Raw genomic sequence first — 25,233 nt, 5'->3', positions numbered from 1 at the left:
TTTGACCAAAATACATTCTGCTTCCAAGGTGGCAAAAGTCTGCTGTTTGAATGATTTATTTCCTAAGACCTGCTACACTGTCCCTAACCACTAGATTAACGACAAAGCAAAACTGGACTTTTCCAAAAGGCTTCAGTGGCTGCCAGATGAACTCAAATGAAAAAGAAGATCACAATTTGTTATCTGAAGGGCTTTTCTCTTTGGGCATCAGAAGCAGAATCCGTTCATCATGAATCAGTAAAACGTCCCAGTAGAATGGTTTTTTGTTTCCTTTAGAAAAGCTTTACAATCTGGAGAAGGAATCATTTCCTAAGTACTGAAAACCTCAAGAGGAAATTAAGCAATATTAGCAATAACTGTTGAAAACTGTTCTGAACCAGAAAAGATAATGGTTAGGGGACTTTGCCAAAGAAGTGGCTCATCTATCAATCTTCGATTATCAAAATCAAAGATGAAACACCCTGGGAATAGCAACTTCAAACTGTTTTATGGGAAGAATTCAGAGGACTGACTCCTAAGCTCCCAAACGCAAGAAGGCGAGGTGGTGTAGCATTGAAAATATAGATGTCACAATCTTCTATGGGGCTTCTCAGTGATTTAGGACTTATCAAAATATATGTTACTGATAAATAGTTATGAGTCTCTCTCTTAGACTCTCCTGGGTCATGTCCCTTCACTTCTTTTGGTAATACATTGTTCGGCTGTCCATTTCAATTGTCATCATTCTCAATCTTTCATCAGAAAACCAGGTTCCTTCAATCTCCCGAGAATGCCGGGTGATTGACCATCCAGACATTAAAGCATCTCTTACTGAGCTTTGGGATAGCAAGATGTTTCTGTACTGATCTCCTATTGAAAGCATTGCAAATTGTTCATGGACTGGCATTTCATTATCCATCTTGATGACATTTGGAAACTAGCATGAAAAAGAGACCATGAAGTAGAGTAAATATTAGTTCACTATCCTGTTGGCTTAGGGTCTGAACAATGAAAGAGAAGTTTCTCCTAAATGAACAAGTTACTTAACTTTGGTAACACTTTCTGGTAGAGACTCTAATTGCATATTCCTCATCTTTTGAATACTTCTCAAAGCATCAGACTGGATCTGGAGTCTTTTTAGCAGTAACTCTGTGCACCATCAGGTGGTACAGAGCGGCTCAGCAGTGATGTCATTCTGCTCCAGATAGGGTGCGAGTAGCAGATATAGGAGCCACTCCAGTGCTCTCACAGCAGTTGCTTTTGAGGCTGTCCGTACCCCCAGAAGTTGAGCCCCAGCATACAAGTGACTGACCTGTTGCAGATTCTTAAACTTGAGATCTTTTAAAATGCTCAGAGACCAATTCACAGAACATAGAGGACTGGTGCGGAATCTGCAGTTAGATAGAGCCTCTAGCAGAAAGAGCGTTACCAGGGTAAGTAACTTGTTCTTCTAATAAAGACTAACCACAGAATCCTCACCTTTGAAATAGATATCAAGGTAATAATTATTAAGGAGTTGGCGGGTCTGAGAATTGGCCCAAACCAAAATGTCCTATAGAACCAAGTAGCTGAAATGCCTGTCTTGGTGAACCTGGCTGTCCAGATAGTAGTGTTTGGTGAATGTAGGAATTTGGGTTCTGGTTGCAGCAGCCACCCTATTTTTTTGCTTGGATTTTGATGCAACTTTGAAGTGCACTTGGTTCCTGCTAACCAGGTCCCCCAGTGCCAGTATTCCTTCCCAAATACAAGACACCTGGTCACTTGATCCTCAAGTGACCAGGCCTATTTAGCACCTCTAACTCCCTAGTAAATTGTACCTGTTATCAAGGGCCTATGTACAAAGGAGGGGCCATAAGAGCTGCAGCACAACTTGTGCCACCCTAAGGGAACCCTCACTAAGCACATCACAGGCCGTTGCAGGCTGCATGATTGGGTGCTCCCTAAAAGTGCAAACCCGACATGTCACGCAGCCTGTGTGCCATGTCCACTAACACTACAGCCCTAAGGTAAGGTGCATTATATGTGAGGGCATATCTGCAAGAGCAGCTATGACCCTGCTATGTCTTTGTCCATTCTTGGACATAGTAAGTTTGCAGTGAAGCCATTTTAAGTATATGTTCTGGACATTGGTCACTTTGAGTTCTTCAGCTACATGGTCGCTTCACTGGAAACAGGGATGTTTGGTATGAGACATCTCGTATTGATAAACCAACACTGCTTCCAGTGAAGGATTTATCAATACATGCACCCAGAGGGCACCTTAGAGGTGACCCTTGAAAACCTACCAGCCTCTGGTGTGCTTGCTGACTGGTTTCTGCCAGCTTGCCACCTGAGACACTGTTCTGACCTCCTAGGGTGTGAGCTCTCTGCTCTCGGGAGGCCCAGAACAAAAGCCTGTCCAGGAAGATGGTGTAACAGCTCCTCCCACAGGATGACCTGCTGATTAGCCTTCGTAACGCGGCAAGGCTCAAAGGGCTGCCTCTTTGGAAATACCAATCTGGGTCCACCTCACAGGAGAGGAACCTGACCCATTTGTCCAGAGACTGCTTTTGCAGATGAACAGGTGGGACAATTAGCTAACCAGGTAGGCATGCCACCCTCAGGCTAGTATCACCCATAAGGTGGGCTAATCAGAGGTGAGCACGATTTTTCTGAGATAGCCATCTTTGCGTTGGCATTCCTAGGAATCTGGGACAGGGTTATGCCCACTTCCCACAGGAAGTGGTCATATAGGTGGCATAGTGACCCAAAGGGTCAGGTCAGTAGCCCCTTGGCTACTACCATACACTCCCCTAATGCCCTCAAATTCAGTACTTATGAGTGTCCCTGGCACCAGAGAAGCAGATCCTGACGACCTAAGAAGACCAACGATACTGAAGAGCCGTGAAAGCAGAGAGGAGCTGTGGACTCCAGAAACCCGGGAGGACTGCCTGGCTTCAATAAAGACTCAAGACCTTCCCCTGAAAAGCCGACCTGTTCTACTACAAACTCACAATAAAGAACTGAGGCCTCAAGACCCACTGACCCCTGAAGTCACCACTGCACCTGTTGCCTCCGGCCTGAGTTGAAGTGGGCCACCGGTGCCAACAAGGTTCCCCATCCCACCAGAGTTCAAATCTATTGCAATTTCACCCCTCCTGGACTCCCTTGCAATGCCTGATGCCTCTGCATGAAGCCCTCTCTACCGGGACCACTCCGGTAAGAAAGACTCAACACCTAAAGACACCTCTGTACCAGTCTCCACTGGGCGTGGAGATGAGGGTCAAAAGTGCCCACTTGTACCCAAGCATCGCGAGGCCTGAACCCCACTGTTGGTTCAGCCCAATTGGCATTATAGCCAGAGCCTGCAGCCTTTTTTCCGCAGAGACCGATCCCCACTGAAATGCACTGGCCACACAATGCTATTTTGGACCCTAACTCCCTTGTGCCATTGATCGTGTGCTGCTTGGAACTTGCCCACCATTCAACTTAACTCTTGGAGGTTGATCTTGTATGTCGTTGTACTATAACTGCTTGCAGAGCTACTTCTTCCTTCCAAAGGATAACATTGGAGAACTCAGAAATTGCACCAAGTTCCCACTTTTTAAAGTGAAAAGAATTTATATTTAAAAACTTACTTATCTGAATGATTTTTCTCGGATGACTAAACATATATAAAGATACTTGCTATTTTTATAAATTGGTGTGGATCTCCTCGAGTCGTGCGTCTCATTTATTGACTATTGTGGGTATTTATAGATGTCTTGCACTCCTCTGTGTTAAGCCTAAGGCTGCTCTTCCACACTACTCCTTAATAGAGCACTTTGGGAGTGCATAGCAAGCTCCTGTCCACTTGTGCGGGACGCCCTGGACTCTACGTTGTATATGAATAACTAGATATACCGTGCAAAGAGTCAGCTTCCTACATTGACTGTATGGAGGGAAGCCCACTTAGCCCCTGACAGAAGTCCAGGACAAGAACCACGGCATGCCAACGAATTGGTAGTATCCCTGGCTCTGGTGGAATGAGCCCATAACCCTTCCTAGGGCTGTTTCTTGGCCAGTGCATAGCAGATCTTGATGCAGACCATAATCCAACAAGATATGGTCCTGTTCAGCACAGCTTTGCCCTTCGTCACTCTTGCAAACTCCACAAACTGCTGATCGTCCAGGTGCAATCTGGCACAATCAATGTAAAAGCTTGCGCTCTTATGGGGTCTATGTGATGGAGTCTCTCCACCTCCTAAGAGGGGTGAGGAGGAGCACTGTGTCGGTAAGGTGACTGACAGATATGGGACAGTGTCACAACTTTGTGGAGGAAGGATGCCAGAGTTCACAGAACCAGTTTGTCTGGGAAGAAGGTCATCACACACAGCTTGGAGCTCACCCTTCCACTGATGTTACAGTAAGGAATACTTGAGGGTGAGAAGCAGCAAAGAACAGCTGTGTAGAGGCTCAAAGGGAGTCCACATCACATATGTGAGAACCAGGTTAAGGCCCCCACTGTGATATAACAAACAGAGAAGGAGGAAACAAATATTGGAGTACTTTTAAAAAAATGCACCACACCACGTGATTTAAATAATGAGGGCTGGTCCGGCAACCATAAAAAAATTCGAAAGAGCAAGAGAGATATCGCATTAACTTTGCCCAAAGCAAAGCCTTGCCTGGCAAGGGACACGACAACAAAACATTGGCTAAGCTGTCCTTGAGGGGTCTATCTGTCATGTACCGCACCAGGACACAAATTTATCCGAACAGGGGGGACAGTTTTCGTTAGGGGACACTTTGCTGCCAGGATGAACCATATTCAGTGAAAGGTCGAAGGTGTTTAGCTGTCGCTGCTCAATCTCCAAGCATGACAGTGAAGACTGCAGAGGGCCTGCTGCAGAACACTGCCCGATCGCTGCAAGAGCAGATCCTCAGGGAGGGGCAGCCCGATTGCTAATGTGGAGTCAGCCCTCTGCCAGAGACCAGAGGCTTCTTATCTCTACCTCTCTCACTTGGCCACCCAGAGCCAGAAGCAAAGCATTGGTCGCCACTTTCAAATTCTGGCAAGGGTGGGGAATGGGGTCTGGCACTGGCCCAGTCACAGTCGAGCAACCACCACTGCAGGTCTTTTGCAGTCTCTTCCAATATCTGGACAAAGTCAAAAAAGGTCCAGTTGATGAGACCTCAGCCTGCCATCAAAAGCCAGTGGTTGAGCTAGGAGAAGGCTGGTGTCCCTGCCCTTCGAAGGTATGCTGCCACCACTGTCATCACTTTTGTGAACACCTAGTGGTGAGGCCACAGGGAAGCACAGTGACCTAAAAATGATCCTGTCCCACTACGAACTAAAGGTAGCACCTACAGGTCCAACACTACTATCCAGTCTTCAGGGTGAAGACCTGGGGCAGGGTCAGCATTGAGAGGGTGCAGATCTAGAATAGGCCAAAGACCACACTCCTTATTGAGCACCAGAAGGTAGCAGGAAAAAGAACCACATCCTAATTCTGGCACAGGAACCCTCTTGACAGCTTCTATGGCCAAAAGGGGTGCACTTCCTGGCACAAACTGGAGAGATGGACCTCCATCAGTCGCAGAGAGTTGTGGTGGAAGGTGCGGCGAGAAGAGAGAAAGGTTAAAGCGTAGCCCCTGCAAACAATCTGTAGGGCCCACCTGTCAGATGTGATCACTTTCCAGCCTAGTATAGTAAGAATCAGTGGTTTCTGTCTCCCACCAGGTGGCCGTGTCTCTGCAAGGGCAGGCTATAGAGGTTTGGCAGGTGAAGCAGTAGACTGGGCAGCATGCTGACCTTGGGCACGGAGGCAGTGGGCACCACAGACTCTACTGCTAAACTGTTGGGTTCCCTGTGGGGGCTGGACTGATTGGCAGTAAGGGACACCTTGGCCAAAACTGTGAAAGAAGTGACAATTCTATTGTGGTTGGCAAGGTGGGCCAATAAGGATCACAGAGCCAGAGGTAGATCTGCTCTCCCTAAAACGATCAAGATAGGTGAGTCCAATAAAAGGGCAAGGCATCAGGGAGGGCGGGACACTGCCAGAGAACCCAGCCGATCACAGCCTTGCATGGTGATGAATGGCAACAATGGTGCCTGTGGCCCGCCTGATGGAATCTGTGGTATTCAAGCCACAGTGAGTCATGAACTTGGCTGCATCATGATTGTTAGACCTATCAGCCTTTAGGTGATCTTCCCCCAAACATTTAGCCTTACTCCTCTGTTGGGGCGGAAATGCCCACCCCCTCCACCCCAGCACTCTATCCTAGCAAGGATAGTCTCTCCTCTGCTGCTCCAGCGACGTGGGACTCTTCTCCAGGTGTGCTGATTGGGCCTCTCTGCAACTTACTGTGCCTGCTGCCAATGGGTTGCCTGTGGGGGCTGTGACTGCTTCTGCTGATTCTCCCGACTGCTGAGGGTCAGCCCGGACTCCCCTTCAAGGATCAAGTGCCTTGGACCTTGCTTGACCTCTTCAGCATTCTTTTGCCTCCTCTTGCATTTGCCAAGGCTTGTTGGGGGTTCTCCTGAGCACTGACCACCTGCGACCCTACGACCGACGTGGGGCACCATCTGCACAACTCCAAGGACTCCTCTGCAGCTCCTGAACTCAACAGCTGGTCTTCTTCCTCCCCAGTCGACCTGGATCTTCATCCACAGAAGGGTGGGTAGCAGCTCCTGCCCCAACTGGACACCACCAGTAAGCACCAAGCTCACACCCTCAGCGTCACAGGGGCGGCCGGGTGCAGGGTGCAAACAGAGCATTGGGCTTCCAATGCTTTCCTATGAGGGGACCTCAGGGGGCACTTAGATGCTGCAGGCTGGATCCTGTCTAGCTGATTGGGCCACCTGGGCCGTGGGCGTCGGGTGCAGAGTGGTCAGGACTCGCGGATCCAGGGAGACTCTGGAGTCCTTAGATGTAGTTTCCTCATGGACAGGGCCGCTGTCCACAGGAGTTCTTGGTCCTTTGTGATGTAGGCAGTCCTCTGGAGGCTTGGCAGAGGTCCGCCCCGCAGGGTGCGTCACATTCTTTTGCGGGTTCTTTGAAGCAGGAGGCAGGCCAGTAGGGCTGGGGGCCAAGATGCCTTTTTGTCTTCCTTCTTCTCTGCTGGGTTTCAGCTTAGCAGTCTCCTTCTTTCTTGTCCTGGAGTTCGATTTTGACTTCGTGGAGGACTGGGAGTGTGAAGTTCACTGCTCACTGGAATGGCCTTGGGAGTCCGCAATATGAAGCAGGGCTTACATGAAGGCAGGTATTTTTTCTTTTGAGACACCTCTGGCAGGTCTGTGAGAGATGTGCTTTTGCAGTTAAAGGCATGGGTTGAAAACTGTTGTTTTTTGTTAGAGACACCATTCAACAGTACAATGTAATTTGTTTTAAAAGTTGTTGGAAGACAGACAAGATTAAGAGCTAAGATCGAAATTCACTTAGGAAGGCACAGAAAGAAAGGGACGAACATCAGCATGTAGGGGTGGTGCTTAAACGTAGCTCCACTGTATCACTTCACAGGCAGTACGGAACCAATGTGGAGCCACAAGGCACAGTGGCGAGCAGCAGTACTGCTGAAGTAAAATTTCTGGATCCAGTCTGGCACCTTGGAAATAGGAAAGCTGCGGTTAGATGTATCCATCAGAAGGTACTTTCCATTGTTCCCTTCCACTAGCACCATAAAGTCTTTCATGTGTCCCAAAACTCTAGTAGCAAATCGTATTTGACAAGACATCCATTTGCGGGTGATTTTTTTTTTTTGTGTGCAAACGGTGGCCCCTCCGCACACATCATGGGACAAACTATGCATTTATCAGCTGTGACGAAGGAAAAGACAATTCCACTTCTGAACCAGATGGTGGGGAAAAAGCTATGGCTTGTGTACTGCTTCACAGTGGGTTTCTGGGAGCACAACGCCGACTCCTTCAGCACATACTTGACTCTGAAATTAGTATCTCTATTCCAAATCAAGACTAGATGGCAGGATAATGCGCAGCATGAGATCTATGATACATGGGCACAAGCATTAGTTTTACCTTTCCATTCTTTGAAATTAAATATTTGGTATGCCATTCTAATTTTGGAGATATTTACTCTTCAGTATAACTCATTTTCTCACCTGGTCATAGTCATCTGTGCAAAGGCCACTCTGCTTTTCTGACCACCAGACAGACTGGCTACAGGCCGGACAGCCAACTCGCCGGAGATGCCATAGCGGCCCATCTGATTCCTGTATTCTTCTTCACTCTTCCCTAGAATACACAGCAATATCACTAGTATGAATGGGGGGGGGATGTCACAAGTACTATGAAAATTTTGTCTAAAGGGCTTTTGATAATGGTTATTACCGCTCAGGAGTATAATGGCTTGGGTGTTAGACTGACTGAAGATTGCGCATCGTCAAATCACACTAACTGCTGAACTATGGCGCTGATAGCTTTTCTGGTGTGGAAAATATCACCTTACAATTGTTAGGAATGTACATAGTAAATTAACAAAAGAGAATGAAAGACAAATAAAACAAGTTTAAGACAGAAGGACTCGGGTTATGAAGGCACTCACCAGGAAACTTCCTAGCAAGCAGCTCCACTGCGCTGATGTTCAGGTCCAACTGATCCACGTGATGCTGACTGAAGTATCCAATTTTCAGATTCCTAGAAGAATGGGAAGTGGGACACTGCATCACACCACCAACAGCAGTTGCAAGCATATGTGGTGGATTGCTCACACAGGAGGGTGGGGTCTCTCCACACTTGAAGGTTGACAGTCCCACCTCAAAAGGCCAACCAGTCTTGAACACACCATTTGTGCAACTGATATATATAGTATTACTATTAGGTGAACATCAACAATGGCTGCTCACAAAGATTTTCTTTTGGGCATAGGTACGCTCATCAGACTTTACTTGTCAAGTGCACATTGGAGCAAATAATGAAAATGTCACTTACCCAGTGTACATCTGTTCGTGGCATCAGTCGCAGTAGATTCGCATGTTCTGCAATAGCTCGCCATCTGGTGTTGGGCCGGAGTGTTACAAGTTGTTTTTCTTCGAAGAAGTCTTTCGAGTCACGGGACCGAGTGACTCCTCCTTTTGTCTCCATTGCGCATGGGCGTCGACTCCATCCTCGATTGTTTTTCCCCGCAGAGGGTGAGGTAGGAGTTGAATTGTAGTAATAGTGCCCATGCAATGGAGTGACTAAGTATGCACCTATTTAAGGTTGAGATGATACATATATAAATAATTGAAGGTAACTTCCAAACTGCTACAGGCTCCCGGGGAGGCGGGTGGGCACATGCGAATCTACTGCGACTTATGCCACGAACAGATGTACACTGGGTAAGTGACATTTTAAGTTCGATGGCATCTGTCGCTGTAGATACGCATGTTCTGCATAGACTAGTAAGCAGTTATTTCCCCAAAAGCGGTGGATCAGCCTGTAGGAGTGGAAGTAGTTTGAAATAATGTTCTTAATACAGCTTGACCTACTGTGGCTTGTTGTGCGGATAACACGTCTACACAGTAGTGCTTGGTGAATGTGTGAGGCGTAGACCATGTGGCTGCCTTACATATTTCTTGCATTGGGATGTTTCCTAGAAAGGCCATGGTAGCCCCTTTCTTTCTGGTTGAGTGTGCCCTTGGTGTAATGGGCAGCTGTCGTTTAGCTTTAAGGTAGCAGATTTGGATGCATTTAACTATCCATCTGGCTATACCTTGTTTTGAAATTGGGTTTCCTGCATGAGGTTTTTGAAATGCAATAAAGAGTTGTTTAGTGTTTCTAATGTTTTTTGTTCTGTCAATGTAATACATCAATGCTCTTTTGACATCTAATGTATGTAGCGCCCTTTCAGCTACGGTATCTGGCTGTGGAAAGAACACTGGAAGTTCCACTGTTTGATTTAGATGGAACGGTGAAATAACCTTTGGCAAAAATTTAGGATTGGTCCTTAAGACGACTTTATTTTTGTGTAGTTGTATAAAAGGTTCCTGTATTGTAAACGCCTGAATCTCGCTTACTCTTCTTAGGGAAGTAATGGCGATGAGAAATGCCACCTTCCAGGTTAGGAACTGTATGTCGCAGGAGTGCATGGGTTCAAAAGGTGGACCCATAAGTCTAGTTAGGACAACATTTAGGTTCCATGAAGGAACAGGTAGTGTTCTTGGTGGTATAATTCTCCTAAGGCCCTCCATGAATGCTTTAATGACTGGTATCTTATATAGGGAAGTTGAATAGGTAGTCTGCAGGTATGCAGAAATTGCTGCAAGGTGTATTTTAATGGAAGAGAAAGCTAGGTTAGATTTTTGTAAGTGAAGCAAGTAACCCACTACATGTTCTGGAGTTGTGTGTAATGGTTGTATTTGATTAATATGGCAGTAGCAAACAAACCTCTTCCATTTACTTGCATAACAGTGCCTGGTGGATGGCCTTCTGGCCCGTTTTATGACTTCCATACATTCTTGGGTAAGTTGTAAGTGCCCGAATTCTAGGATTTCAGGAGCCAGATTGCTAGATTCAGCGATGCTGGGTCTGGGTGTCTGATCTTTTGGTTGTGCTGTGTCAACAGATCTGGCCTGTTGGGCAATTTGATGCAGGGTACCACTGATAGGTCTAGCAGCGTTGTGTACCAGGGTTGCCTTGCCCAAGTTGGTGCTATCAATATGAGTTTGAGTTTGCTTTGACTGAGTTTGTTTACCAGGTAAGGAAGGAGAAGGAGAGGAGGAAAAGCGTAAGCAAATATCCCTGACCAGTTCATCCATAGGGCATTGCCTTGGGATTGTTTGTGTGGGTATCTGGATGCGAAGTTTTGGCATTTTGCGTTCTCCATTGTCGCAAACAAGTCTATCTGAGGTGTTCCCCAGAGTTTGAAATAAGTGTTCAGAATTTGGGGGTGAATTTCCCATTCGTGGACCTGTTGATGATCTCGAGAGAGATGGTCTGCGAGTTGATTTTGGATCCCTGGTATAAACTGTGCTATTAGGCGAATTTGGTTGTGAATTGCCCAATGCCAAATTTTTTGTGCTAGCAGGCTTAACTGCGTGGAGTGCGTCCCCCCCTGCTTGTTTAGGTAATACATTGTTGTCATGTTGTCTGTTTTGACGAGAATGTATTTGTGAACTATTATTGGTTGGAAGGCTTTTAGTGCTTGAAAAACTGCTAGAAGTTCTAGGTGATTGATATGCAGTTTTGTTTGATGTACGTTCCATTGTCCTTGTATGCTGTGTTGATCGAGGTGTGCTCCCCACCCTGTCATGGAAGCATCTGTTGTTATTACGTATTGTGGCACTGGGTCTTGGAAAGGCCGCCCCTTGTTTAAATTTATGTTGTTCCACCACAGAAGCGAGAGGTAAGTTTGGCGGTCTATTAACACCAGATCTAGAAGGTGACCCTGTGCTTGAGACCACTGTGATGCTAGGCATTGTTGTAAGGGCCTCATGTGCAGTCTTGCGTTTGGGACAATGGCTATGCATGAAGACATCATGCCTAGGAGTTGTAATACCATCTTTGCTTGTATCTTTTGTGTTGGATACATGCGTTGTATGATGGTGTTGAAATTTAGAATTCTTTGTGGACTTGGAGTGGCTACTCCCTTTGATGTGTCTATTATGGCTCCTAGGTATTGTTGTACCTTGCGCGGCAGAATGTTGGATTTTGTAAAGTTGACGGTGAACCCGAGTTTGAAGAGGGTTTGTATGATCTGATTTGTGTGATTTGAGCACTGTATGAACGAATGGGCCTTGATTAGCCAGTCGTCCAAATATGGGAACACATGTATTTGCTGCCTTCTTATGTGTGCAGCGACTACCGCTAGACATTTGGTAAAGACTCTTGGTGCGGTTGTTAATCCGAAAGGCAGTACCTTGAATTGGTAATGTATTCCTTTGAATACAAACCTTAGGTATTTCCTGTGCGATGGGTGTATTGGTATATGGAAATAAGCATCCTTGAGGTCTAAAGTTGCCATGTAGTCGTGTAGTTTTAGCAATGGCAATACTTCTTGTAGTGTGACCATGTGGAAGTGGTCTGATTTGATGAAAGTGTTCACTACTCTGAGGTCTAGGATTGGTCTCAGTGTTTTGTCCTTCTTTGGTATCAGAAAGTACAGTGAGTAAACTCCTGTGTTTATTTGTGTGTTTGGCACTAATTCGATTGCATTCTTTTGCAATAGTGCCTGCACTTCTATCTCCAGGAGATTGGAATGGTGTGTTGTTAGATTTTGTGCTTTTGGTGGTATGTTTGGAGGGAATTGTAGAAATTCTATGCAATAACCATGTTGGATAATTGCTAGAACCCAAGTGTCTGTAGTGATTTTCTCCCATGCTTTGTAATAATGACCTATTCTTCCCCCCACTGGTGTTGTGTGGAGGGGGTGAGTGACATGTGAGTCACTGTTTAGTAGTAGGGGTTTTGGGGCTTTGAAATCTCCCTCTATTTCTAGGGAATTGCCCTCCTCTATATTGTCCCCGAAAACCTCCTCTATACTGTCCCTGGTAACTGGACGGTGTGGCTTGTGAGGTGCTGGCTTGTGTGCTTTGACCCCGAAACCCCCCTCGAAAGGGCGTTTTACGGAATGTGCTGTAATTCCCTCTGCTCTGCGGGGAGTAGAGTGCGCCCATGGCTTTGGCAGTGTCTGTATCTTTTTTGAGTTTCTCAATCGCTGTGTCCACTTCTGGACCGAACAGTTCTTTTTCATTAAAAGGCATATTGAGAACTGCCTGTTGAATCTCTGGTTTAAATCCAGACGTTCGGAGCCATGCATGCCTTCTGATAGTTACAGATGTATTAATTGTCCGTGCAGCTGTATGTGCAGCGTCCATGGAGGAGCGTATCTGGTTGTTGGAGATGGTCTGTCCCTCTTCAACCACTTGTTTTGCCCTATTTTGTAAGTCCTTGGGCAGATGTTCAATAAGATGTTGCATCTCGTCCCAGTGGGCTCTGTCATAGCGCGCAAGTAGTGCCTGGGAGTTCGCGATGCGCCACTGGTTTGCAGCTTGTGCTGCGACTCTTTTACCAGCTGCATCGAACTTGCGGCTTTCTTTATCTGGGGGTGGTGCATCTCCAGATGTGTGAGAGTTGGCCCTTTTCCTAGCTGCTCCTACAACAACAGAGTCTGGTGGCAGCTGTGTAGTGATGAAAACCGGGTCCGTAGGAGGCGGCTTATACTTTTTTTCCACCCTTGGTGTGATTGCCCTACTTTTGACCGGCTCCTTAAAGATGTCTTTTGCGTGCCGGAGCATACCAGGGAGCATAGGCAGGCTTTGGTATGAGCTGTGGGTGGAGGAGAGTGTGTTGAATAAGAAATCATCCTCGACCTGTTCTGAGTGGAGGCTTACGTGGTGAAATTGTGCTGCTCTAGCCACCACTTGAGAGTACGCGGTGCTGTCTTCTGGTGGAGATGGCTTTGTAGGGTATGCCTCCGGACTGTTATCTGACACTGGGGCGTCATATAGGTCCCATGCGTCCTGATCTTGGTCACCCTGGCTGATGGTTGTGTGAGCTGGGGAGTGTGATGGAGTTTGTGCTGGTGAAACGTTAATCACGGGCGGAGGAGAGGGTGGTGGTGTAACTCTTTTCACCACTTTTGGTTGTGGTGTTTGTTCCGTCTGGAACTCCAACCTTCTCTTTCTCCTAATGGGGGGAAGGGTGCTTATTTTTCCTGTCCCCTGCTGAATGAAGATACGCTTTTGCGTATGGTCCACATCAGTTGCTTGTAGCTCTTCCTCAAACCTATGCTTCTGCATTTGGGAGGTTAGCGAGTGCTCTTCTGTATAAGAGCCTGAAGCTGGGTCGCTTGCAGTCTGTTTCGGCATCGAAACTTTGTCTGCGTGTTTTTTCGGCTCCGAGGTGACTTTTTTTCTTTTCGGGGCCGAAACCTCTCGGCGTCGATCTGTTTCGGTGCCGCTGTCTCGGCGTCGAGCCGTGTCCACACCGGCATCTCGGTGTCGAGGCTTGTCTCCAGCACTTTCTCGGTCCCGAGAAGGCTGCGTGCCGGTGTCTCGACCGGAGTCGGACGATCTCGGCACTGTTTGGGCCTTTTTCGGTGCCGACGGTCGGTCACCGATTTTATGGGTCGAGCCATGGCCTGGTGGCAGTGGCGTCCCCTGGGCCTTGTAAATGTTCCTTTGAGTGGATTTCGACGTCTTACTCACGGTTTGTGTATCGTCGAATCCTTCGGAGTCTGAGTCTTGGATCGAGAAGGTACCTTCCTCTTCTTGTTCCTCGAACTCCCGTTGGGCTGTCGGAGCGGACGCCATCTGAAGTCTTCTGGCTCGACGGTCTCGGAGTGTTTTTCGGGACCGGAACGCACGACAGGCCTCGCAGGTGTCTTCGCTGTGCTCAGGTGACAGGCACAGGTTGCAGACCAAGTGTTGGTCTGTGTAGGGGTATTTATTGTGGCATTTGGGGCAGAAACGGAACGGGGTCCGTTCCATCGGCGTTCTTCAGCACGCGGTCGGGCCGACCAGGCCCCGACGGAGGATCGAAAAAACTACCCCGAAGGGCACCGGAGCTCTCCGATCTTCGATGCGGTGTGGAATCTAAGTACGCCGATCCCGAACGCAACAATACCGACGAAAATCTTCCGAAATTAGCTAATTTTCCGTTCCGAAACTCTGAGCGACAGGAACACGTCCGAACCCGATGGCGGAAAAAAAACAATCGAGGATGGAGTCGACGCCCATGCGCAATGGAGACAAAAGGAGGAGTCACTCGGTCCCGTGACTCGAAAGACTTCTTCGAAGAAAAACAACTTGTAACACTCCGGCCCAACACCAGATGGCGAGCTATTGCAGAACATGCGTATCTACAGCGACAGATGCCATCGAACTTTTATTTCCAAATTAATTTAAACAGAAGCACTACCAATACATCTGCTGGCATTCACTGGGTCAGTTTTCAAAGTTTTGTAGTAGAAGGACACTTGACAACCATGAGAAGACGTGTTCTAAACACAACTAAACTGTTCTAATCTTGCCGGTGAACACCTGCAATTTTATAAGGGATATATGCACCACAGGGCATATTGGGAGCTTTATAAAACCTCTTATAACATGAACATTAGTTACACTGCAACAGGCACAAATTGTAAATTACAACGGAAAATCAATTTAGAAGGGAGTACACATATGGCTCTGAGTTTATGAATTATGGGGCATGGTGGAGTGGTTTGTCTTATTTCAGGTAGAGGTGGAAGAGATGTGTTTTTAAGATTTACTTTACAGCAGAGGAGTGAGTTTCAGTACAAATGTCGTGGGACAGAATTCTAAGCAAACGTAGCGGCAACATGGAACTTACAGCTATAGAACTAGGAATCCGTTTGGCTGCTCAAAATGGTGAGGATGGTGGTCAAATACACTTTTGTCCCCAGATGCAAGGCTCTAAAGGTGAGGCTGTATAATCTGGAAGTTAACCTTGCTTGAATGAGAGCCAATGCAAGTCACATAGAATCTGTGATGAGGTTGTTTATCATCAGTGATTCATCTAAATGCGAAATGTAGTAAGGCCTGCAGAAGGGGGTTGGGAAGAAAAAGTTTGATGGTATATCAGAGGTCAAGGATGATTGTGGCTAAAGCTTTGGAAGCAGTTTCAAGGCACTCCAGGGAGATTAAGCGCTTGAATTTTATGAGTTGAGTAGATGAAGACGTTTGACTTGTTCACTTTGTTAGTGAAAAATTAGTATAAGGGGAAGAGTCTAAGGTATAGCCAATCACTTCACTCAGAAGCCTTGCGTTACCAGGAGGCTCATGCAGGAGGATTCAAATATATGTTCTTAGGTTTGGAGGAGGCAAGTTCAATCTACCAAATCCCAAAGAAAAGATTGCTTCATGCTGCTACACACCAAACCACATATAATTTGTAGGAAGCTGGCCCTTTATCAGGTATGTGAATACTGTGTAAAAGGGTTGAGGGCTTCCCCAGTGAGTGGACAGGGCTTCGTATGCAATCCCAAACTGCTCTATTTAGGGTTAGTGTGGTGGAGCAGCCTTAGACTTATCACAGAGTGCAAGACATCTACAAACATACACAATAGTATCAGGGTCAGGAAAGTACGTGTTTAAATAGGAATTCTTTTCACATAAAAGAAATTGGACACAGTGCAATTTCTAAGTTCTGCAATGAGCAATCTCCTGGGGTTAAGGTGAGTACTGGCCAAGGTGAAAGGCAGCACCCACAGTGGCACAGGGGCGGCCGGGTGCAGAGTGCAAAACAGCGCTGGGGTCCCAATGCATTCCTATGGAGATCGGTAACTGCAAGAGGAGGCTGCAGGCTCTGGCCAGTATGCAAGTCAGGCTGAACCAACAGCGGGGCTCAGGCCTCACGCTGCTCAGGCACAGGTAGGCACCTTTGGTCCTCTTCTCCACAGCTAAGGGGGCGAAGGGTGCCGAGGTGTCGGATTTTGCTTACTGTAGCAGTCGTGGTAGAGGGGGGCTGCGGGCAGAGGCTGCATGCGTCGTCCAGGAGGGGTGAAACCCCGATGGACTCAGACTATGGAGGGCTGGGGAACCTCGTTGGCACCGGTGGTCCACTTCAACTCGGGTTGGAGAGGACTGGTGCAGTTGTGACTTCAGGTATCAGGTTTTGGCAGTTACGGAGGCTTCAGAGTCCCTTCTTCAGTGTTTGCTGGAGAATAGGTCAGGTGTTCAAGGGAGGTCTCAAGTCTTTTTTCGCAGGCCGGCAGCCCTCCAGGTTTTTGGAGTCACAGCTGTTTGACGTGTTGACTTTGGTGCAGACATCAACGAGGGATGCAGATAGGCCGGCTGGGATGGTACCAGGTCAGCTTCTTCTTTTTCTCCTCTTCTGCTTTTGCAGCTCTTCATTGTCCTAGGTCTTCTTACGTCCTCAAGATCTGCTTCTCTGGTGCCAGGCGGCTCACCTCGATACTGAATTTAGGGGCATTAGCTGTGGGTAGGGTAGTAACCAAATGGACTACTGACCCCTGGGGTCATTACGTCCCCATATGACCATTTCCTGTGGGGAGTGGGAAATACCCTGTCCCAGAATCCCTAAGTGTGCCATCACAAAGATGGCTACTTCTGAAAAATCGCGTCCACCTCGCAGTAGCCCACCTTAGGGGTGGTACTGGCCTGAGGGTAGCACGCGTACCAGACTTGCTAATTTTCCCACCTGTCCAAGTGCCAAGGGGACTCTGGACAGGGGTGGCTTCCTCTCCTGTGATGGGAGCCAGATTCACATTCCAAAGTTGGCAGCCTCTCTGAGGCTCACAAGGCCCAAGGAGGCTAATCAGCAGGTCATCCTGAGGGAGGGGGTGTTACACCCTCTTACCAGACAGACTTTTGTTCTAGGCCTCCTGAGAACAAAGGGCTCTCACCCTAGGAGGCCAGACTCTTGTATGATGGTGGCAGGTTGGCTCGAACTGGTCAGCAAGCACACCAGAGGCTGGTAGGTTTTCAGGGGGCACCTCCACGGTGCCCTCTGGGTGCATGTATTGATAAATCCATCACTGGCATCAGTGTGAGCTTATCAATACGAGATGTTTGAAACCAAACATCCCTATCTTCAGGGAAGCCATCATGTAGCTGGGGAACTCGTATTAACCACTGTCCAGCACATGTATTTAAAATGGCTTCCCCTGCACACTTACTCTGTCGACAAAGACATAGCAGGGTCATTTCTGCTCTTACAGGTATAGCTGTAAGCCCTGCTGTAGGGGTGATTACATATATCATGCAGTGTTAGGGGACATGGCACACAGGCTATGTGCCATGTCGTGTTTTCACTTTTGTCTGCACTAAGACACGCGGACTGCAATGGTCTGTAATGTACCAGTCAATGTGTGTGTGTGTGTGTGTGTGTGTGTGTGTGTGTGTGTGTGTGGGGGGGGGGGGTGGGGGGGGGGGGGGGGGGGAATGTGTGGGTGTTAACCACGTCAAAAAGAGGCACATTCCCACATCATTTAATACTCCTTAACGTTTTACTAAACTTGTACGATTACAAAATTAAACATTATGTGAAATGCTGTTGAAAAGCAAGTTATATGTAGTCAATTTGATTGTGCATCTGTGATTATGCCTTTAATGCAAGGCTCTGTCTGTCGCAGGACAGACATTCTGCAGGATACATAAATCTACACCTTGAGTGCAATTACCAGACTTCTAAATAACAAATATAACTGCTCTTAAAGAGAACAACGCCCGTAATGGCTGCAGCTAAGCAATGGAAAGTGTGGCATGAAGTTAGCATTGAAATGCACATTGTATGCCTGTAAGGAAATGCCTCCTTGGCATGGTTACCCCCCCTGACTTTTAGCCTTTGCTGATGCTATGTTTTGAATTGAAAGTGTGCTGAGGCCTGCTAACCAGGCTCCAGCACCAGTGTTCTTTCCCTAACCTGTACTTTTGTATCCACAATTGGCACACCCTGGCATCCAGATAAGTCCCTTGTAAGTGGTACCCCTGGTACCAAGGGCCCTGATGCCAAGGAAGGTCTCTAAGGGCTGCAGCATGTCTTATGCCACCCTGGAGACCCCTCACTCAGCACAGACACACTGCTTGCCAGCTTGTGTGTGCTGGTGAGAACAAAACGAGTAAGTCGACATGGCACTCCCCTCAGGGTGCCATGCCAGCCTCTCACTGCCTATGCAGGTATAGATAAGTCACCCCTCTAGTAGGCCTTACAGCCCTAAGGCAGGGTGCACTATACCATAGATGAGGGCACCAGTGCATGTGCACTGTGCCCCTACAGTGTCTAAGCAATACCTTAGACATTGTAAGTGCAGGGTAGCCATAAGAGTATATGGTCTGGGAGTCTATCAAAAACGAACTCCACAGCACCATAATGGCTACACTGAGAACTGGGAAGTTTGGTATCAAACTTCTCAACACAATAAATGCACACTGATGCCAGTGTACATTTTATTGTAAAATACACCCCAGAGGGCACCTTAGAGGTGCCCCCTGAAACCTTAACCGACTATCTGTGTAGGCTGACTGGTTCCAGCAGCCTGCCACAACCGAGACATGTTGCTGGCCCCATGGGGAGAGTGCCTTTGTCACTCCGAGGCCAGTAACAAAGCCTGCACTGGGTGGAGATGCTAACACCTCCCCCAGGCAGGAGCTGTCACACCTGGCGGTGAGCCTCAAAGGCTCACCCCTTTGTGCCAGCACCGCAGGACACTCCAGCTAGTGGATTTGCCCGCCCCCTCCGGCCACGGCCCCCACTTTTGGCAGAAAGGCCGGAGAAAATAATGAGAATAACAAGGAGGAGTCACTGGCCAGTCAGGACAGCCCCTAAGGTGTCCTGAGCTGAAGTGACTAACTTTTAGAAATCCTCCATCTTGCAGATGGAGGATTCCCCAATAGGATTAGGGATGTGACCCCCTCCCCTTGGGAGGAGGCACAAAGAGGGTGTACCCACCCTCAGGGCTAGTAGCCATTGGCTACTAACCCCCCAGACCTAAACACGCCCTTAAATTTAGTATTTAAGGGCTTCCCTGAACCTAAGAATTTAGATTCCTGAAACTACAAGAAGAAGAGGACTGCTGAGCTGAAGAACCCCTGCAGAGGAAGAACAGAAGACACCAACTGCTTTGGCCCCAGACTTACCGGCCTGTCTCCTGCCTTCCAAAGAAACCTGCTCCAGCGACGCTTTCCAAGGGACCAGCGACCTCTGAATCCTCTGAGGACTGCCCTGCTTCAAGAAAGACAAGAAACTCCCGAGGACAGCGGCACTGCTCCAAAAGAACTGCAACTTTGTTTCAAAGGAGCAGATTTAAAGACCCCTGCAAGAAGCGTGAGACTTGCAACACTGCACCCGGCGACCCCGACTCGACTGGTGGAGAACCAACACCTCAGGGAGGACCCTCCGGCGACTCCGAGACCGTGAGTAACCAAAGTTGTCCCCCCTGAGCCCCCACAGCGACGCCTGCAGAGGGAATCCCGAGGCTCCCCCTGACCGCGACTGCCTGAACTCCATTTCCCGACGGCTGGAAAAGACCCTGCACCCGCAGCCCCCAGCACATAAAGGAACGGAACTCCTGTGCAGGAGTGACCCCCAGGAAGCCCTCTCCCTTGCCCAGGTGGTGGCTACCCACGAGGAGCCCCCCCCTTGCCTGCCTGCAACGCTGAAGAGATCCCTTGATCTCTCATTGAAAACCATTTGAAACCATTTGAAACCCGACGCGTGTTTGCACACTGCACCCGGCCGCCTCCGCGCTGCTGAGGGTGTACTTTTTGTGCTGACTTGTGTCCCCCCCGGTGCCCTACAAAACCCCCCTGGCCTGCCCTCCGAAGACGCAGGTACTTACCTGCTGGCAGACCGGAACCGGGGCACCCCCTTCTCTCCATTGAAGCCTATGTGTTTTGGGCACCTCTTTGACCTCTGCACCTGACCGGCCCTGAGCTGCTGGTGTGGTAACTTTGGGGTCGCTCTGAACCCCCAACGGTGGGCTACCTTGGACCCAAACCTGAGACTTGTAAGTGATTTACTTACCTGACAAAACTAACAAAAACTTACCTCCCCCAGGAACTGTGAAAATTGCACTGTGTCCACTTTTAAAACAGCTTATTGTGTTTTATGTAAATAGTATACATGCTAATGTAATGATTCAAAGTTCCTAAAGTACTTACCTGCAATACCTTTCAATTGAGATATTACATGTAGAATTTGAACCTGTGGTTCTTAAAATAAACTAAGAAAAGATATTTTTCTATAACAAAACCTATTGGCTGGATTTGTCTCTGAGTGTGTGTTCCTCATTTATTGCCTGTGTGTATGTACAACAAATGCTTAACACTACTCCTTTGATAAGCCTACTGCTCGACCACACTACCACAAAATAGAGCATTAGTATTATCTCTTTTTGCCACTATCTTACCTCTAAGGGGAACCCTTGGACTCTGTGCATGCTATTCCTTACTTTGAAATAGCACATACAGAGCCAACTTCCTACAATGCCTTTTCAGCTTACAAAATGAAGTGATGATCCCTTTTCGTGGGGGTGGGCTGGAGAAGAGTCAGAGCATGATAGGAAGGAATTGGAAATGGGATGGCAAATGCTAAGCCTGCTAGACATTCCAATGCCACTAGAAGTATACTCGCGAGGTGAGGGATATGTGAAACTAGTACGTCCCCATCCTTTGCCATGAATGGTCTTTGTCTATGAGATCTATGCTATATTCAAAGAATTAATTAGTGATTGCCTATGTAATTTCATCCTGATTAATTTGGGGATAGTACTTCAGGTGATATGCACAAGGAATCAAGATAATTTTCGATTACTTTTCAACCTCTTTAATGGCAATGTAAATGCCTTCGACCACTAATTTAGTACCAGTGGACTATGAATTTAACTATTACTGCATTATATATTTCACATATTTTAAACACTTTTTGATACCTTATTATAAATGCTAAATGCCATGGAAAAAAATGAGGAGAGTTATTAAAAGGGCTGGGAAATGCCCTTTACCTGTGTGCACGTCGAATTCCTTCCGTGGGGCTCAAGTCTCCCATCAAAAGCTTTAACATTGTGGACTTTCCAGCTCCGTTCTCCCCTACCTAGAAACATCAGTTAAAACAGCAGAAGAGGAGACATAAATATTTAGATTATACCATATGAACAGGGTCTTTTACAGAATCCATATGCCACAGATAAAGCATCATCAGGTTTGCACTGGGCTTTCTGTGCTTTCCCATGTAAAACAGATAAGCTTTAAGATGGTGCATCATTAATGTTGTGTATGTTATGCGTAGCACATGAAGGCACATCCATCAGGTGTAGGGAGGTTCGGGGAAGAACTTGCATGGTTGCCCCTTGACACATTCCTTGTAAGTAGCCTAGTCTTGATGCTGGCAAAATGTAGCTTGTGTGTTAGTGAGTAAAGAGTTGCCATTCACCTGACCTTTGGTGCTGTGGTGATTATGTGACCGTGTGTTATGGATGCTAGGACAATAAGGTTGTGTTTATTTTTACAACATTCACTGATAACAGGGGTGTGGAATTCCTATAGCCCGACGTCCAGGACGTATTGTTTGAGATCAAGGACAACAAGGTTTCATGTTTATTTTGTTTTTGGGACAAGTAGGCCCAACACCCTGAGGCACACAGCATTTGGCTTGCCCGTTACAGTACCACATTATGGATGAGGGAATGGTATTATCTAGAGTTGAGGTAATATTTGTGCTCATCTGTTAATATAGTTTGAACTTGTATTTATAGTTCATTAATGGAAAGCCTTTATTTTTAGGGTGAGCGCTCTAAGGAAAATGTAGCTTGGACTGCACTACTAACAGTGGTTCTAGTATAAAAGTGTGTACACATGTTTGCAAAGTTTAACAATATGAAGCTACGTACAATGCTTCCAGAATACTGGTTGGATGTAAATATTTTCAGAAACTTGAAAGCAAGATAGTTGATTATTTGCTTTCAAAATAAAATATTCATGAATAAATACACTAGGAAAAAATGTTTTGCACAAACCCAGTGAAATTTTACGTTACTTTTCTTTTAGGCATCATTTAGTAAAATGTCTTGATGCATGAGAGTATTTCTAAAAAGTATTTGTAATGGATAAATCAGTGTAACCACTTTCAACAAGATTATAGGAAACATGAAAATAAACAAGCAAGGACAAAGCCAATAGGACTGACATTGGTGGTCAGCCTTTTGGTTTTGCCAATGTGTGTCCTTTTTTGACAGTTTTTGTAAAACTTTACAGTTTGGAAGCTGCTCACCATTATAACAAACATTGGCAAAAAGCAAAAATATTTTTTGGTCTCAAAAAGCACACATTGCCACAGTAGTTCCTGGAACTGAACAAAACTACTTTGTATGTGTAGGAAGCAGGTTCTTTATATGATATACCACTAATTGGATGTATCGTGCACAGTTCAGAGATTCCCCCAGAGGTGTACAGGGCTCAATGTAAACCCAGAATGCTCTACTTGTGGTAGTGTGGTCGAGCTGCCTTAGGCCTAACGCAGAGGCGTGTAAAATAATTGTTATAACACACAGTGATTTTTAAATGATATGCGATTCAAAAAGGAGATTCACACCAACTTTCGAAAAGTAAGCTGCTTTCAAGATTAGATTTCAAAGGTAAGTTTTTTTTTTTCCTCCAAGAAAAATACTTTTCACCTAAAAAGGTTGACACTTACTGCAAATTTTAGTTCAGCAATGTTAACCTATCGGAGGAAACATGAATGCGGTTTTGTAGGTAACTAAACAACTTACAGTCTTGATTTTCAGGATGAAAAATCAGCACCAGGTAAGTAGCAAATCTGTATTTCCAGCAGCAAAGGGGCGGCTGGGTGTAGGGTTCAAACCTGGAATCTGGCGCCAATGTTATCGAATGGAGAAAGCGGATAATTGAAGAGATGCGGCTCACAGGTGAGTAAAGCGGTTTAGTATCCCAGTTTCCAGGGCATAAGGTAAGCACAGGGGCACAAGGCAGCACCAATCTTTCACTTTCAGAGGCACAGGGGCTGCCCAGTGCAGCGTACCAACAAAGCGTTGGGCAGCCAATGCAATCCAAGGGGGAGGGTTCAGTTTCATAAACAGGCTGCAGGCTCTGACCAGGAGAAGAGAATCCACTACTGCCCAGGTAAGTATAGATGCTGGGGGACATAGGGGCACTGTTGATCGTGCTCCCCAAGGCCCAAGGGCGCTGGGGTGTCCTTAGGCATCAGGAAAGTCTTACTGGGCAGGTTGTGGTCCGGGAGTCTTTGGATTGAGACAGCAGGCGTCGCTGCAGAGTCCGGCAGGGGTCAGCCCACAGTGGACTCTTGCTCAAAAGCACTGGGGAACTTTCACAAGGCCAGTTGGCCACTTGGACTCGAGTCGGGGGCATCAGGTGCAGAGGTGGGTCGGCAGTAGCTTTGCAGTTCCTCGGAGCAAAGCTCTTTGTTCTTTAATTTGGCTTCTTCTGGATGGATCCGCTGTCCACTGGAGATCTTGGCTTTGTTGAAGGCAGGCAGTCCTCCTAAGGCTTTGGAGGTCGCTGGGAGCAGGACGGGTCGTCTTTTAATGCAGAATCCTTGAGGACTGCAGACAGGCCAGTAGGGCTGGGGCAAAGTCAACAAGCATCTGCAGTATTCTGAGCTGGTGTGACTCTAAAGTGTCCGGCTCTTCTTAGGACATCAGGAATCTGGTTTCAGGGTCTAGGGGAGTAACTGGTAGGGACCAATGGGTACCATACCTGTGGTGACTACACCCACTATTAGGCCACCCTCTTGTGAGAGGAGGGCACAGTCCTAGCCCTAATTAGTTCAGTTCTACCATCTTCAAGATGGTAGGCACTGAAAAATATGCCACTTCGCCTCCAGCACCTGAGGGGTGGAGTTGGTGAAGGCGGGCACACCTCCTATTCTCACTTAGTTTTCCTTCTGGTTCTCCAGGGGCGGCCATCAGCTGCTAGCAGCAGAGGCTGGGGTCGCTTTACAAAGGCGGCAGGCCTTTTAAGCTTCACCCTTGAGCACTGTGCCTTCCTGGTGGATGGAGGTGCAGAGGGCTCATGCAGATATGCTCTCAACTGGGTGATGAAGAGTGTTAGAGTTTAACATTCAATCCGATTAGTACTTTGACAAACCAGTTTAATAATCTATTGAAAATGTGGTACCAACATGGTCTTTTAGACTATTACTAATATACCTATTTGAAAGTGGATCGTCCAAGATTTTCATGTTTTTATACTCTCCCAAAAATACATTAAAAAACTCCTCTTTTCTCCAGGTAGACCAATAGTATCTGGAATGGGTGGGCCAACAGAGAGACTATCGGAATTTGTAGATATATTTCTACAACCCTTAGTAGCGAACTTGCCATCTCATATTAGAGATACTAAGCATATATGGGGCCTATTGGGAGATATACAATGGGAAGATGGTATGACCTTGGTCACTTTAGATGTGGTGGCATTATACCCCAGTATAAAGCATGAAGTGGGTCTACGAGCATTGAAACATATGATACGTAGGAGATTGGCTAATCTATTAAAACATACAGAGATGCTTTTGAATATGGTAAATTTGATCTTGAATCAGAACGTGTTTATATTCAACAACAAATGGTATAGACAAAAGCAGAGAGTAGCTATGGGCTCCAGGTTCTCGCCTTCTTATGCAAATCTCTTTATGGGATGGTTTGAGGAGAAGTGGATCTGGGGACCCGGTGCAGCGATTTGGCAGACGTACATATTATATTGGGGACGATATATAGATGATTGTCTTATGATGTGGATAGGTACTACTGAACAGTTGATGGATTTCTGTAACTATCTGAATCAAAAAGCTGCAAATACTAGGTTCGCTTACCAGTACAGTAAGAAGAGAATAGAATTTCT

The 25,233-nt window shown here is 46.9% G+C and overlaps 1 protein-coding gene across 1 annotated transcript in view; it reads right to left on the bottom strand.

The window, feature by feature from the left end:
• The window catches only part of ABCF3 (ATP binding cassette subfamily F member 3), a 209,653-nt gene that overhangs the window by 6,874 nt on the left and 177,546 nt on the right, over window positions 1-25,233 (bottom strand). The window contains exons 17-19 of the mRNA XM_069212945.1: window positions 21,363-21,451; window positions 8,502-8,593; window positions 8,059-8,191 (exon numbers count right to left, since the gene is read on the bottom strand). Coding sequence (XP_069069046.1) covers window positions 8,059-8,191; window positions 8,502-8,593; window positions 21,363-21,451 — 314 coding nt within the window. The remainder of the gene's footprint in view (window positions 1-8,058; window positions 8,192-8,501; window positions 8,594-21,362; window positions 21,452-25,233) is intronic.

Source organism: Pleurodeles waltl, chromosome 11, assembly GCF_031143425.1.
Source record: "Pleurodeles waltl isolate 20211129_DDA chromosome 11, aPleWal1.hap1.20221129, whole genome shotgun sequence".
In the NCBI taxonomy this organism is placed as follows: Eukaryota; Metazoa; Chordata; class Amphibia; order Caudata; family Salamandridae; genus Pleurodeles; species Pleurodeles waltl.
Note: the sequence above shows the minus strand (reverse complement) of the source record. Positions and strands in the feature narration are given on the sequence as shown.